Source organism: Rhodnius prolixus, unplaced genomic scaffold, assembly GCF_049639745.1.
Source record: "Rhodnius prolixus isolate KJV_2025 unplaced genomic scaffold, Rpr scaffold_4, whole genome shotgun sequence".
NCBI lineage: Eukaryota > Metazoa > Arthropoda > Insecta > Hemiptera > Reduviidae > Rhodnius > Rhodnius prolixus.
The window spans coordinates 40,665,517-40,682,740 of NW_027411614.1; the positions used below are offsets into that span (position 1 = coordinate 40,665,517).

Sequence of the window (17,224 nt, forward strand, 5' to 3'; positions counted from 1 at the left end):
AGTTGATAAGAGGTCTCATTACCTGTTCAAGATAGTGCAACACCTTAGCAGTCAGTCGATCTGTAAAACATTCAAACCACTAACTAGAGATAAGCTATCTCACCGTGTTCCTGCTGCTCCTATACGGTGGTCAATCGAACTCAGCGCACCCTACTTGTTTTTCTATTAATACGAAGTGCGCATAACAGTTTAAAATACTACAGTATATTTTCAAGGGTAATTTCAATCAACGGGAAGTACAGTTAAAAGTTGGTTTTTATTACCATCTTTCTTGCATGTTCCCTTACATTTTCAACTCTTTTTCTTTTTTTTTGCTTGACTAACTAAATAACCATTTCTTCGTAACATCTGTAAAAAATATGACAACCTGCATAAAAAATATTATTACATTGCATAACTAGTTTAATTGTATTTTGTAAAACAAAGCATAAGCTTTGCTATCTACATCTTTTGAGACATGATTTCCAGCTGAAATCCTATTCATGTTATTATACTTCTCAAAGTTGGGATTTACTCTTGGAAAAGCTTTGGACTGTTTATAACCCCTCATTTTATCAATTTAGTATTCTTAAATTCTGCTGTCTTTTGCCTATTACTATGCATTAGGAGAAAAATTATACTGACAACTATTACAATTGCTTCAAAACTATTTATTTATTTTGAATTATATAATTGAATACTAAAACTCCTTTCTCTTATTTCCAGGGCCTAACATCGAATGGAACTAAGGACGCTAATGATTGGAACGATGCATTCCTATCTTCGGACAACCTTATCGGTATTTTTTTTTTAACATGCATTTTACAGAATTTTTTTAATTTATTTAATTATTTTAAATTTTAATTAAGGTGTGTATGAAAAGCCTATTTTCATAAACACCATTATAATGATCTGAATCTGAATCTTACAACCTTTGTTTCAGTAAAGTATTGGTATTACGCACCTATCAGTCAGTTCATTTTCTAGCTTTTTAGAAAAAAAAATTGTATGAAACATCTATTAAATATTAGTACTTTTTCTTTACTACTGGGAAACACTGTACACCTTGGCTGAAACTACGAAGGTTTGTGTGAACTCTAAAGAGACCCGTGATCAGCTTATTTTCGTCATTGTCTTCAAAAAGTTTATATACATATACATATATGTATGGCGATGTTACTTTAAGAAAGAAATATAATTCTGGGCTATCACCTTGGTGTTAATGAATAAGGTTTTACGATGTGCTGTCATGCGAAAATCCAACTGCAAGAACTCCTACCGGCATAAGCCCTGAAGATTTCCTACCCCCTTGGTCGTAAGCTTGGCAAAAGTAAAAAATAATGACTGAAATGGGCAATATTTTTTCTTCTTTCTGTGTAAATTTATATTTATTTATGTAAATATTAATAAAAGACATCATGTTCACAAATAATTTTAATCAAATATAATAACCACACAATTAACAGTTATTGACTGTAACCTCCTCAGAGTATAACCTCCATTAGACCACAGACGATAAATCTCATGCAGCACTTATCGTTTTATCAAAGCCTCAATGTTTATCATAGTGATGGTACCTAAGAGGGAAGGCCGAAGTATCGAACTTGCTGTAGTAAATTTTCAAATAAAAAATTGAGAACTTTTATTCGAGAAGTAGTTCTCGTAAATCTTCAAGAAAACTTGACTTCGAAACTCAATAAAATTAAATGCACAATTGCAATATCTCGTATCTTCGAGAATGAAGTAAGAGCGGGTAGAAACTAGTTATTTCTACTTAAATAATATTTTAAGATAAAAGTGGGAAATGGAGCTTTATAATTTGCTTGCTTACTTACTGCAAACTTCTTATGACTAATATACATATGTCTCATGTCTTCTTCTACGAACTGGTATGTAAATTTTTTTTGTAATCGTGATGTAGTCAGAGAAGCTCACTATCATGAATAATGTTAAATTAGTGGATTATGATTTTCGTAACATTTTTGCTAAACATTTACATACAAATTGATATATTTGTATGTATGTAAAGCATCTTTACTCGTACTATACTATACTAATGCAATAATATTTCAAAAATCATTGTAATGCAAAGAAAACATAAAATTGATGTAGCTGTAGCTAACAGAAAAAAATTAGTGATAACTTAAAATTCACCAACTTCTATGCTGAAGATCTGAACGTTTTAATAAATACTACATATGTACCTTAAAGTAAAAAGTGAATAACCTACTAATTCTTACCGAGTTATTTTTTCCCCCCAGTATTTAAAGTTAAAATGTAAAAATTGCAAACTTTTATTCGAGAAGTAGTTCTCATAAATCTTCAAGAAAACTTGAGTTCGAAAATCAATAAAATTAAAAATGTAAAAATGTTTTGTAATTTTAAAAAAAATGTTAAAAGTGAAGAATGTAAAAAAGCTATTGAAAACAGTAATAACACTGGAATAAGTGATTATAATGCCATAGACAAGGTTTTGTCCTTGGTTGTTAAATAAAAATGTTTATATTGATAACCACAATTGAAAATAGCTAAAGCATTTACATGTACATTCATACTGTAATAGTTAACATCCATATGTTGGTAAAACTATGAGTGCAAACTAGGCCTTTAAATTGCATATACCAATAAAATTCATTTTTTTATAGATCCAGCAACAGTTCCATTATCTTCATGGAGCAATGAAGAATCGCAACAATCGAATATCGAAGAGAATAAAGCAATTTCATCCAATAAAGATAATTCAGTACGTATTATTGGTTTTTATAAATTTGAAACCTATTAAACTATTTAATAATATTAATTTGTATTGCAGACTGATATTGAAGTAGCTTCCTTACTTCCTAGAGGATTAGCCAATTTTTTCACCCATCATGTTACATCGAATTCAGCTGGAGGTAAGTTTTTTAATATTTTATTAATATTAAAATATATTTTATTAAAAACTGTCCAGAAGGACAATTGTATAAAAGTTTGATTATCAAAAACTACACGAAAATTATCCCAACTATTTATCTTAAATATTGAACTACTTCCCCACGTATGTACATGTCTATCACTTTTTTAAAAGTATTTTGGCAAGAATTATGTATATTAGCACTTTTTGTGGAAGGCATTCAATCTAAAATTTCAACATTATTTACATAGTAGATTTTTTATTTTAATTAAGAATTTGAAAAAGAAAAGAATAAATATGTAATTTTTTGATAGCTGATTTATTAAAAAAAACATTGTTTTTTATTCTTTGTTCAATTATTTTCAATTTAGGGGAGAAATATGAAAGAGGTGTACAAACCGAGGGTGAACTACACGTACAAATCAGGGCACTTACTGAAGCAAACCGTCGGCTTGTTCAACAAAATGTAAGTTTTAGGATTAATTATTTAAAGAATTTTTGTTTACTTTATTTATCTAGCTTGTCCGCCGCTGAGATTACCGCTCTAGTCATCTCTTCAGTTCACGTTATTTAGAGAATATTATTTTTTTACCAATAAATTTGATTGTATTTAATTAATTCTAGGCTGGTTTAACATCAGAGGTAGCTTCTTTAAGTAGAGTGGTTGAAGATCTGGAATCTCAAGTGGCGGTCAGTCAAGATGAAAATGCTAATCTGTCTACTGGGCTTGAAGAGCTAGATATACAGCATCAACAAGCTATAGGTAGTTTACTTAACCTTTCATATTTTCCAATATTAGTGCGAACTAATAGTCTTTTTGTAACGTAACAGGATGTTTGACTTCTGGCATTCATTTAATGTGTAAATGAAATTTTTTTAGTAATTCTTTGTGAAATTCGCGTTCTTCACGAATCTGAAGAGCAGTTAGACATAAAAGCCACCTAATAAAAATTACTTTTCTTAAAATCCAAATTGAAGAAATTGTTCTACTAAAATACTAGCAAGAGGAATCGTGTACTGCTTCGCAACAAATATAGATTAATTTAGGATAAAATGATTAAGCTAATCAGTTAGGTGTTAATATTTATGACCTTTTTCAATATTTATGCTTTTCATATTGAAATTCATTTTAATGATCGCATTAATTATTCTGTGCTTTTAGAACAAGTATTAGTGGTTAAAGATGAAACACAAAAACAATACGAAGTATTACAAACAAGATACAGTGAACTTGAAAGCAATTTCGAAAAACAATTAAAAGAAAGATTGGAAGAAAAACAACGAGAAAAGAAAGATAGTGAAACCATGTACGATATTGAACTAACTGAAGTAGGTACCGAATGTGAGCAGAATAATGCAGGAATGGACAATATTGACTTCATGAGAGAACTCGAAGATAGGGATAATGAATTAGAATTGGTAAACACTTTTATCCTTACATTTGAGTAACTTAATTACACCAAATAAAATGTTATATTTGTTTAAATAATTTAGAATAATTTACAAATTCAATTATACATTTTTAATTTGTTCATTTTCTTTATAGGTCGTTTGTGAAAACGCTAGACTAAGAGAGCTTGTAAAGGAAATGAAACAAGAATTAGAAAGACAAGCAGACAGCCTACCTGCAATACCTGAAAATAGTGAAGAAGTAGAAGCTCTTGAAGTTAGAGTTAGTGCTTTGGAAAACGAAATATCGATTTTACGGGAGGTAACAGTTTTTGTATTTTTAATTTTAACATTCCAGATTAGCTTTTCTTTTGTATCTTTTCGAGTTCTGGAATAATCATTCCAAATTTGCAAGTATTAAATTCGTTTTTGTACAAAAATAAATGAATTCTTCTAGGTTCGTACAAATTTGGAAACAGAAGTTTCAAGTTCAAGATCCACAATAGAAGATCTTACACGTCGTTTACAAATATCTGACGCTATGATTCGTAATCAGGATAGTTCCCAATGTGATGAAGAGAGAGTTGCTGCTGCTGTTAGAGAACAATGTGAGCAAGAACTACAAACTGTACGCAGGCATTGTGAAAAAGTGGAAGCATCTTTACGTTCACTTGAACTGCAATCGGGTGATGCTTTGGCCAAACTTCGTCGTGAAGTTGAAGATAAAGATAGGAGGCGTGAAGAACTTGAAAGAGAGCTGGAAAAATTACAAAATGAAAGAAGTGAAGAACACAGGCAATATACATTGAACGCTGATGCTGAAAATGCTTTATACAAGAAGAAGATTTCCCAACTACAGTGTCAGTTGCAAGATATGGATACCCAGTTGGATAAATTACAAAAAGAAATCGCAGTAAAAGATAAAAAGATGTGTGCGATGATATTTGATACAAATTCGTTGAAGGAAGAATTTGATTTTTATAAAAATGAAATGGAAGTAAATTATAAAACATTAAGTGAGGATTATGAAAATTTACAAGTTCAATCTAATAAAGCTAATGTTCGTGAAGTGGATACACAAAGCGATGAAACCGATCTTACTACTGATTCAACAAGAATAATTGCTAGTTTAGAAAATGAAATTAAACACCAACAAGAAATGCACACCAAAACAGAAAGTGAACTTAGATTCATTATAAAAGAACAGGAATTGGAAATTCAAGCCATAAAAGATTCAGAAATTAAAATGAAAGAAGAAATTGGAGAGAAAACTTTTGTGTGTCAGGACTTACAGATGCAAATTACCCAATTGCAATTACAAATCGGTAATCTGCATACCAGAAACAATCAAATTCAGTCTGATTATGAATTAGAAAAAGAAGTTCTGTTGAAAGAACTTGATTCATTGAAAACTATATCAAATGAATTTGATGTTTCAAAAGATATATTCAAACAGAAAGAATTAGAATTTAAAAATCAGTTACAAGTGAAAGAGGAAGAATTAGCAAAACTGAAATCTAAAATGAAAGAACTAGAAATATCCTTAGAAGAGAAATTTGCTCAAATAAAGATGAGTTTAGAAGATCAAATTATAAAGAAAGATGAAGAGATAGAGGCCATTAAACAAAGAGAAAAAGAAAGCAAAAATGAAGCAGACAGTTTGATAGAAACACTGCAAAATAAGCTGGAAAAGTTAGAAGCAGAATTGGATAAAGTACACAGTAGTATGGAACAAACAATGGAAGCATATACTTCTCAAAAGCAACTCAGTGAAGAATTGCAAAACAAATATGACAGCTTAGTTAAAGTCACAGATACGTCGACATCAGAAGCAGAAAATAAGATCGTCATTTTACTAGAAGAAGTGAATGGTTTAAAATCAATTTTAAAGCAGGCTGAGTTACGAATAAAAGAGAATGAAGAAAATGCAAATTATAACGCTGAAATGTGTGTTAGTGTCAAAGAAGAATTTATGAAGAAATTAGAATTAGAACGATTACAGCACAAAAAAGAAATTGAAATGATAAATCAAGAGAAATTGTCATTGGAAGAGAATATCAGAAAACAAAGCCAAGAATATCAAGATCAATTTAAACGGATGCAGATAGAAATTTCGGAACTCTCGAGGAATTATCAGGTGCGAATAGAATTCTTTTATTTTTTCCTTTGTGATAAACTTGTAAATGATGCGCCTTAAGACAATTTATTTCTTTTTAGCTGAAACTAGCGGAAATTCGGAACAGTCAAAATGAAATTGAGAGATTAAATTCAGTTATAGTTGCGGAGAAAAGTAAACATGAAAAACTTTTAGAAGAAAAACTGCAAGAAATCTCTACAGAAAAACTTGCTTCCGGGAATTTGGAGGTAAGCTTAATCAAACCAATATAATTTTGTTAGAGATTTTTTAGTGCACTTTTAGGTGTTTTTAATAACAGGTCCCCGTGAGTAAACCTAGATTTTTTCCACTTTTAATTCCTAAAACAGAGTTCGTCTGTCTTATCTCTTGGTTATCTCTAGATCTCTTCATTCTGGAGGTATCTGAATCTTATTCTTCCGAAGAGTTCAGGTAGAATTGAGTTAATTATGTTTTGTTAACTCCTACACTTGTAATAGAACGTCTAAATTATCCAAGCTATTCAGTCATGAAAATACAGAGTAATCTCAATTTAGTACTGCTCTGGAGAGAGTGCATTCGCAGAGTGTAACCAGTGTTTTATGAAATTTGTGTGCAGGAGAAAATAACACAAATGGAAGATATGTTAAAAAATAAAAACAAAGAAGTGTCATCTTTGTCACAAGAAGTTGTTAGTTTGAAGAATCAACTTGAATATGCATCACAGCTTCTAAACGTTGTAGATCGACAAGAAGCAGAAGGCCAACCTTCAGCAGATGTAAATTTAAGTGGTAGCCAGGTAGTTGGAGTACTTTTTTTAAACACTAATGATGTATAATTGTATTCTTGAACTTGTTAAATGTTTGCTTACATATATTTTTTTAATCTGTCAAAATAGAACCAAGTTTGTCCAAATGGCTGCAAAGAAACACAAGAAGAATTAAATAGACTTACTGCAGCATTATTGAAAGAACAAAATGATAATAAGCTTCTTAAAAATCAGGTAAGTTAACTTAGAGACATTAGTTGGCTAAGGTCTTTTTTTCTTTCTTTTTTTTATTTTGTAGAAACATATTTGTTTGATTTATTTCCCAAGAAAAAATAATTAGTAATAATAATTTGGTGAATGACATTCTGTTCGAATTTCTATTTTGTCTAAGATGTCCACAAGCCTTGATTTCATTCCTATTTGTAACAGCGCCATTTGTGTCGTTGGTAAAGTCCGATTAGTAACTTATTTAACATTACTGTGCCCAAAACATGCAATAATCTTTATTCTGATTTTGGCTGAGAATAATGGGAGGGATTCCAATTCTACCTGTGGAGAAGAAAGTTTTATGTTAAAGCAAATTGAAAGAGTATAGGCTTACCACTGATACAATGTTTTCAAGCTCTTTATTAATTAAATTTGATATTAGACAAATCTGACTAGTGGAAGTGAGATAAACAGTTACGTCCTACTATACAATGAATATTAAAACTAGGAATTGAAGTGCCTGAACCTCAATCGTTACCCGTATGATCCCTAAGGAGCGCTAGGAATGCACGCTCTGCAATTACTGAATGAGGAAATCACTTCATACTTGCTGTCATTTGTTCTATTTTTGTCACATTAGTTTAAAAGAAGAATTGCTTTCGTTTAATTTCTTTCTCAAACTTCTGTATGGTTTAGATTGGCCCAATCTTAACGGATTTGTTATTGCTGCTTGGAATTTCAGAAAATGAATTCAGCTGTCGCTGGGTCTTCAACATTTTTTTGTTTTGTTTGTAAAACATTAAGTTACCTTGTTTTTTAAAAAAGTTTTACCACTCATTTTTACAATCAAATATTTTTGTTTTATTTGTTCTACTTGTACTTGTACTTGGTACTAAGAAGGTTTTATCATTTCAAACCCGTACTACAGTAAACATTATTACTTTGCGAATTGCAGGTAGAAGATCTTACAGAAAAGGTGACGAAATCTTCAAATCAACTTAGCAGATTGCAATCACATCTTTTATCAGTGGAAGAAAATTATATTACTGAACTTCAGGCTGCCCAGACTAAACTTACTGAGATGCAGGCCAAACTAGTGCAAGCTGATGATAGGGCTAGAAACACGTCAACTGCTTACACTTCTGCGAAGTTGGTATTTTTGCCTGTTATTTTAAAGGATTTTTAAAAAATATAATTAATAAAAATTACGTATAAGTTTTTTAGTATAATTATTCATTTAAAAACTTAGTTCGATCCGAAAGACAGTATCAGTAATTTTACCCTGGTGAGAATTTAACTATCCATAACAGTTTCTGTTACACTATCATCACACATACAGATATTATGATAGATGTTTCTTGGAAAGTCAAATGCTGAATTCAAACCTGAACAACTGCTCAAAAGAATGGAAATCTGTAGATGAAAAACTAAGACTGGACATAAAAGAAAGCAAATAAAATATTAAAATATTTATAGTTGGAAATTGTTATTTTTATTTTATTTATGAATCTATTTTATTTTATTATTATTATTTCAGTATCCGAGCTAACCAACAAGTAGAATCACTAAATCAACAGTTACGTCTCTTGACAGAACACAAAGAAAAATTAGAAGCTGAATTGTCAAGAGCAGAAGATTCAATTCAGCGTCAAAACGCAGCTGTTACTAATTTACAAGCAGTACTTCATCAATTCCAAAGAGGTATGCATAAATCCTCTTTGCATAATGGCAATAATGGTGATAATTTATTCAAGGTCAATCTTTAGTGCTTATTATGTTACGTTATAATTTTAGATAAACAGAAGGATATTGATTTTGAAACTGAAAGATTAAGACAGACATTGAGTGCTCAATGTAAGAAGAATGATGAATTGTTAAACGAAACAAAACAGTTACAGGTATAATTTTTGGTACTGTGAATAAGTAAATAATGTAAATGAAAGAAAGGAGTGCTTGTTTAATAAAATCTAGCTGTTTGGTTCGAATTTCTTCATTAAGTGAAAGGGGACGCCTAAACTTTGTGCCAGAGTTAGAAATACAAGGGGATCTTTTGAAGTGTGAGAAAGATATTGTACAGTATCGTCATGGAAGGGAGAGGACTATCAAGAGATTAGATTTGGTACTCTTACACAAAGGCATTGTGTTTGGAGCTCATGAAAAATTTCAAATTAGTCAAAATAGAACCAAATAATGGATGGTCAAGAAGCCGTTAGGGCTTAATTTAATAAATGCTGCAGTATTTGGCAGAACATTTAGTAGTCTCAAGTCCATTTTATGTAATTCTTCTGGTAAAAGTAGCGCTGCTTAATTTGGACAAATTGAACAAATATGCCAAAAAATTCCTCCAATTTGTTTGTCTTCTAAACCAAAACTTAATAAACTATTGCCATTTTATACTTTATCTATATCGTATATATCTTATTTATCAAATAAGTCAGTCTTAACCAGTATAAATATTATTATTATTATTATTATTAGGATCAGTTGAATGAAACTAAGAAAGGACTGGCGGCAGCAAACAGACTTAGTGAGCAACTTGATCAGAAATCTGAGATAATTACAGCTTACAAAAAGCAAGGTGAGTTATACAAAAATTCTTTCCCTCTAATATACTTGGAAAATTTAACAAATTATGCATGATGATAGTGAATATCGTTTTAAAATTCTTCACGAAATATGTAAAAAATAATTTACTAAAAATCTGTCGATGTATATAATGTTCATAGTTAAATTTATTATGTTCCTTTAATTATTTGTTTATTCCATTTTCTTTCCCATTCTCAGTGCTTTTAATTAAGTTTTATTACGTTTCTAGGGTTTTCATTTTATTAGTGAATTGGTACAGTCGACAACTATTTTGTTAACAAAGTCTGGAAAGCTTTTAACAAAAGTTTAATGTTTGTCTTCTTGCTCTTACTTCCGTTACCATTGAATTATCTTTTACCTTTATTTTCTTTGTTGTTCGATTAGTTTTTTAGTTTTTATTTTTTTTAATGTATGGTAAGTTCAATAGGTTTTTCAAAGCAACTAATGGTGCTTTAGAGCAGTGTTTCTCAACCTTTGCCATTTTCTGATGAAAGGTGTTCCTTGATTTTTTAAATTACTAATTTACTAAACAAAACAATTATTTTCATTTCTAAGCTACAGATATAGCAGACTTCGTCATGATTTCCATTCATTGCCTTTTTTTTTAGGCCCACTAGCTTTCCGATTTTATAGGCTTGATGTAAATTGAAGCAGGATGTACCCTTGTCGGGCTGGGCCCATTGAGGAGACGAACGTGTTGCCTTTTTTTTTTTGTAATGAAAATTAGATCTGAATAGTATTCATTCATCTAGTAACTTTAATTTGGGGGAGAGTCTTCTACAGAATATCTTAGAAGATATTCATTGAAGGGAAGGATTTGTTGGCACGAGTGGTATACCTCATTGTTGCCTTCTACATTCTTCCTAGAACCCCTCTAGAAAAGCTAGGTGAGTTGGTTTATCACTTAGGGCCCCTAAGTTAGGGGGTCTGTAGAATGTGTGGTTTCAAATTAATGGAGGGAAATATAACTGCTTCATTACCCGAAAATATGTCCCTCCATTTTGTAAGAGCGTATACTGTAATAAACTGAAAACATATTTGTTTTAGCCGGAATAAAGTATAGCATTCGGGTACTGACGGTCGAAAAAGGTTGCTGAACATTGCTCTAAACGGTAAACAAGTGGAAGGAACGATTTGTCTCAATTCAATTTTTGGTGACATAGTATATAAAATCACATAAGCCACTTTAAGCTTTGGAAATAAGCCATCTAGTTGTCTTACGTTGATATTCAAAAGTTCTTGAATTCTGTTGCTTTAAATCAAACCCTTTTGATCTAGAAAACTTATAACTTAGGTGCAACCGTTCTGTATTAAATCTTTGCAAGTGAGATAAATGTTAAGTTAGTAAGGTGACGGACTTCTTTTTCAGCAGTTGAATGCATATGATTAAGCTAGAGATTGTAATATAATATTTGCTCGTTGTAATGAACATGAATTGATGTTTAAAGAAATATGTTAAAAATGTTTCTCTTCTGTAGTAAAACTTGTTCTTTCTATTACAGAAGCAACTATAATCCGTCCTACTATTTGCACGTTTAGTTGAATTAATGTTTATTAGAAACTTTAATAACTTGCATGATAATTTGTTTAGTTCTTTAAAAAAATAAATAAACTAAATAATATCAAGTTGTTCGCATATTGCCAAGTTTTTTCTGTTGCAATGTGATGTAATTATTTGGCTGTGGTGGACTCTTCCTTAAAGTGGATGCCATACTAATTAAAAAATTAAAAGAGTATTCACTCTGCAAGAACAGTATTATGAATGTAATGCTAGTTGACAGTCAAATATCAGCTGGTAATTCTGAGGATGCATGTTAATTCACTCAGGTTGCTTGCTGGTATGTGGCTATTCGCTAAGCTCATTCCACGTCCCAACATCAACTTAATTTTTTTCTTTTTGAAAGCAAATTTTCTGTTTTAATTTATTTTATTTCTATTATATTTTGTCGAATGCATTTACATATTTATTGTAAAGCCATCTTAATTAGTTATTTGCAATTAGATTTATGATTTATTTAGGAGTATTGATAAATTTATTTAGTGGTGTAGAACATCTTATTCATTTTGTGATTTTTTTTAAACTTTTATATATTATTTGAAGAATTATACTTTACCAAAAGGCACTTTTTTTAACATTTTTCAAACTGAGCTCTCTGAAATAGTATACTTACATGGCTTATCAGGAGAATATTCCTCAGATTTGTAACGAATGTAAAATATCAGACTTATTTACATATATTTCCATTTTTATCGCCTAAGTAGCGGTACAGGTTTCTCAAAATCACGACTTTTATATAAAATTACAACTGAATGTATGGCCGTAATGGATATACATAAGTGAATGCATTTTCCCCGCGCTAGTTCATGAATACACTTCTGCTTATGATTGTTAGCAATCAGAATTAGATTTGCGATTTTCTGACAACAAGTTCCCCACTACAAAGTCACGTCTAAAAGAGGTCCTCGTTTTCGAGGTTTACATTTACAAATAATACCATCTAGAGGCGCTAATGACCAAGATGTCGATGCGCCGGAAAAAAAAAAATACCATCTAGAAAATAATTCATAAAATTCAGTAACAAAATAATAATAATAATAATAATACTATAATAACCAATGCCTAGCGAAAAGTGGGGAGCTTTGTTTATAGTCGTAATTGCATAAGCAGTTGTATCCTGTTCAGTTCAGCAAACTACTTCAAAACAATTCTCTCTTGCCTATGTCCTTTCTGAATTCTTCTGAAGATGCTGGACGCCTAGCCTCCAGAGGGCTTCAGAAAATTTGTCTTGTCCTTATCAAGGATCGGCCATTTCATTACCATTCAAGCCCGACATCCTACACCCAAAATTCAAGGTTTGCTTTCATTATAGAATTGATTTATGAGCCCAGTGCACAATACCATTTATTTTGGAGCCATACACAGCTTGCTTAAGGCTTGCATGTTTCCGTTTCAAGTTCTAGTCAAAATCTATTTCTGAGTTTTCACTTAGTGAATGCTCTGCAATCAGATTAATAATATTCCAGAGGTACAAATTATTTGTTAAGAGAAGCAACATCCATTAACAGTTACTATTCAAGTTAACAGTTGTTACTTTCAAATCTTTGATTTTAAAAAAAAGTTTTGCTTTACTTGGGGGAGCCATATCAGTATATTTTAAAAAAATGGTCATTCATTCAAATGCAATGAACTAAATATATATCTATTTTATTTTTCATCTCACAATGTTTGTGATGTTTGATCTAAATGTTAAAAAAAAGAATTACAGTGCCTTTACTTATTTTAATACTTCTAACTTTTTTCTTTTTAACGTGCCATAATGGATATTTTTGTTTTATTTTGTAATTGCTATGATTCCTTTTCTAGTTTTTGTATTCTGTAGAATCAGTAAACCAACCAAATCAATCTTTTAATATAATTGCCTAATTTTTCTTTTTTTCATACTTGAAGTAATTGGTTAAAACAAACAAATGTAAATTAAAACTGACTGATAAGACAGTTGTGTAAAGATTGATCGTCGAAAACTGCAAGAAAAAGCGTAATGTTTGAAAAACACCCAACTTTGACAATTTTACCCTACTTTATACAATCAGTCTATCCAAATATGACAGTCTGTTTAAGGGTTATTATTATTATTTTATAAATACTTATTAAATTTGAAGGACAAATTTTCATTTAAGATCTTAGTTTGTCTAAGAAAATCCAAAAAAAATTACCTAGTGGTTTTATTGTACCAAACTGTTAGTGCAATGATTTACTTTAGATACTAAGTACCTACCTTAGGTTTAATACCAAATTTTATACCTTTGCATTAACGTGGCTGGTGAATTCCATCAAATTTTTTAATATATCTCATTTAAATGTCTTGCTCCTTGCACGGGATTAGCTTTTATTACTCCATGATTGATTATGAATGACGAATCCTCTTTTCTGTCTGATTCTTTTTTTTTTTTTAATTCGCTATCTTCTCTGTATCGATAGGCACTTGAACAACGCTCTAATCCAATTGCATGTAATTCTTACATGGACTTCTGTCCCATTCATTGTTTTCACGCCCGCAAAGGGGGGGGGGGGGTTCCCAGTGGGAACTTCCCACTATCGTATACTCTTATATAGTATCTTATATACTTGCCTATCTTCCACATTTTTATTTCTAAATTAAAAAAGGAGTCTGTAATGGTTTCCCTATTTATGTATTTAAAGGCATCATAGCAAAATAAAATTATTATTATTACTGTTTTTTCTTTTCTTTTTTTTTATTTGTAAATGTTCGAATAGGTATAATCATATCCATTATTTGCTGCATGGAATTTTATTGTGAGCCATGAAGAGATCGTTTTTTTTTTTTTTACTTCCTATTTTTTATTTTATTTTTGTTTTAATGGATAATAATTTTGAAAAGTATCACCATTGTAATCTCATGTGGTAACTGTGAGTGATTTATAATCTCAGATTACTATGTGAGAATACATTGTTGACACTAATCGCCTCCAACCAGTCTACTGACTTTAGTAGAGATTTCACCTTTCTTACTTTTTATTTTTATTGCAATTGCTTCTACACAATGTTCGATGTTATTTTTTTCTAATTTAGTTGTATGTGATATTAATTTCATATTATCAATAAAGTAGAGAATCAACAAATCAAAATATTCGCATACTTTTATATTATAATTTTATATATTGCATATTAATATAGTCGTATCTTATTATTTTATAGCACTAAAATTGAACGTACTAAATTAAACTGAAGTTAATGACTAATTTTTTTTAATATTATATTATAAATGCATGGAAGTTATTATAATCACAAGTATAGTTAACTAGCAATGCTGGGGAGTAACAAAAGTCTTTGCATTCGTGTCAGTTTAACTTAAAAGAGAGTTGAAAAAAATTATTTGTGCATTCTTCTAAAAGTTTTACCGTTCTCATTAATCAATCACTTCAATCAATTTTTCTGCGAGTAATTTAATTTCTCTTTGGGACGACGAAAATTCTATTCTTGGAGACCGGCAGAGCACTGGAAAATTAAAGGAGGTGTGAAAATTATTTTATCACTTTTCTTCTGTTCTCCAACTTCTACCTAATTTAGGATACATAATTTGTGTCTGTTAAATATATTAATTTTTAAATATCACTTATTTAACAGTAAATTCTGTTTGTGTGTTTTATTTAAGACTGACTTCAGTGGCAAAATTCTTTGCCTAAGAATCTGAGTGTTTTTAATAGCAAATTTTAATTCAAGTCCTCACTTTTTTAACATTTTAATATCATGTTGTACGATTTGATAATTAAGAATTTATAATATTATTATGTGTTATTCAATAATAATATTGCCGATTATTGAATTGATTCTTCTAGAATATTATATATATATAATTTTAAAAATATATATACTTATTTAGACTTCTCGTACTTGATAAAAACAAAAGTAGCATGAAATTGGCATGTTTACATTTGAAGTTTTTAATTATTTTTTTTTTTTACTAATGGGCATTTTGTTATGGTTGTAAAACATATAGTTTTTAATCTTTTATTTTTTGTAATATGTAATTATTAAAAAAGGCAGCAAGTCAACACTACTTTACGGCAGAGCGCACAATCTTTCTACTCTACATTTGGACTGTAACCATTTTTGGTGTGCACTGGTTGTGAGTATTACATCAGGTACTGATTTTGTTCAGTTTATAATATCGGTACCTGACTAATACTCACAATCAGCTCGCCATGTACTTCTATAATACACAAAAAATTAACAAATATAAATATATCTTCTGCATTGAGCGACACCTTTTGCAAAAAATTATTATCTTGCTACTCTGCTTTCTCTTTTCCACCTCTTTATTTTATCCTGTTTATGAGCCAGGCCGCAGTGAGTGTAAAAAGGCGGTTTTCAACTTTCCTTATTATTAATTGAGGCAAAAGAGTCTAACCATTGTGATTATTATTTCTATTACCCTGTCATCTGTGTCATCTTAGTTTTCGTATAGTTTCATGATTTGGCAATACTTGATTATCTAACTTACAATTAGAGAACTTTGTTTCCAAAGTTTAGTAATTTTATTAAATCCCCCAAAACGGAGAGTGTAACCAACAGGTATGAAAGCGAGTCGTGTTTAAATCATTAATCAATTACTCACCATTAAGCTTACTGTTCGAAGTATAACTTGGATCCAATTTTGAGCCATCTTTGAAAGAAGCTATCTTTGAAAGCAAAAACTTCAAACGCCCGTTTTTTTAAATGATTTTATTAAGTAAAAGGTTGATCATGAAGCGAAAGAGGTGTTTATGTACCATAGATTGTGCCAGGATTGGCTTCGTAAGCTGCTGTAGAAGCTCAAAATTCAAATCTGCGATTGCAGCAGGCATTTGTAAGTGACGAGTGACGTTACTGAATCTAAATGTATACTTCGCTGAGTCAAGCAGTTATGATAGCCTGAACGTCAAAACAAGTTCGAACCTAAGCTTCCTGAACGACGCTCTTGCGTTTTTTTTCAATCGCTCAGCATTAGTTTTTTTTTTCTAAAATCCTTTTTCGCTAGTAGGAAACAGTGATTGTATGGCCTGATTTCAATTTTTTGTAAGGATACCAAAATAAATCAATTTATAACCACATTAACGATTTTTTTTTTAAACGAAAATAAATACTTTTAGTTTTACAATTGGTTCTACAATCTTGTTGGGACATGATTTGAAGAGTTACTTAGGTGGTTCTGTGAAACGTGCTAACTACTCGTAAGATGACGATTTATGATTGGTGAGAGTGTGGCTGTATTCCTATCAAAAATGCTAAATCTAAGGATTGGGGGACTCCCTTATCGTATAATTTTACTTTGGTTGCTAACTCTTAGAGTATCTGCAACAACTTCATCCATTTTCTATGGTTTTAGTTATGGTTCATTCTTGTCATTTTCCTAACCCAGCAAGGTATGTTTAGTTCCAAAGCCAGCCTCTTTATACAGGACCTTCAGATCTTGGTTTGTTTTCGTCTACCTTGCGATGCGTAAGTTAAAAACGATTGTACTACTTGATCTTAGTATTTTTTGAGAGATTCTTTTTTAAAATATTTTTGTAGACTAAAGAAACACGGCTTGCAAGACGAATTCTTCTAACTTCTATATCCTCAGCTTCTACAAAATACGAATATTAGAGATATAGACACCAAATTATCCTAAGTCGCTCCCCCACTCAGTTAACTATACATATATAATTTTTTTCTGCTGTCTTCTGCCAACTCCAAATATATCTTCATAGACTGGTTGATTCTAAGCCTTAAACCCTCTGATCTTTC

At 30.6% G+C, this 17,224-nt stretch overlaps 1 protein-coding gene across 4 annotated transcripts in view; it reads left to right on the forward strand.

The window, feature by feature from the left end:
- LOC141456288 (uncharacterized) overlaps positions 1-17,224 on the forward strand; it is a 61,918-nt gene that overhangs the window by 40,836 nt on the left and 3,858 nt on the right. For all 4 annotated transcript variants that reach the window (XM_074132156.1, XM_074132157.1, XM_074132155.1 and 1 more), the window contains 15 exons: positions 706-778; positions 2,625-2,722; positions 2,792-2,873; positions 3,244-3,338; positions 3,497-3,635; positions 4,035-4,291; positions 4,419-4,583; positions 4,719-6,398; positions 6,479-6,625; positions 6,994-7,173; positions 7,273-7,377; positions 8,306-8,499; positions 8,888-9,051; positions 9,145-9,248; positions 9,829-9,928. In XM_074132156.1, the coding sequence (XP_073988257.1) occupies positions 706-778; positions 2,625-2,722; positions 2,792-2,873; positions 3,244-3,338; positions 3,497-3,635; positions 4,035-4,291; positions 4,419-4,583; positions 4,719-6,398; positions 6,479-6,625; positions 6,994-7,173; positions 7,273-7,377; positions 8,306-8,499; positions 8,888-9,051; positions 9,145-9,248; positions 9,829-9,928 (3,583 nt within the window). The remainder of the gene's footprint in view (positions 1-705; positions 779-2,624; positions 2,723-2,791; positions 2,874-3,243; positions 3,339-3,496; positions 3,636-4,034; positions 4,292-4,418; positions 4,584-4,718; positions 6,399-6,478; positions 6,626-6,993; positions 7,174-7,272; positions 7,378-8,305; positions 8,500-8,887; positions 9,052-9,144; positions 9,249-9,828; positions 9,929-17,224) is intronic.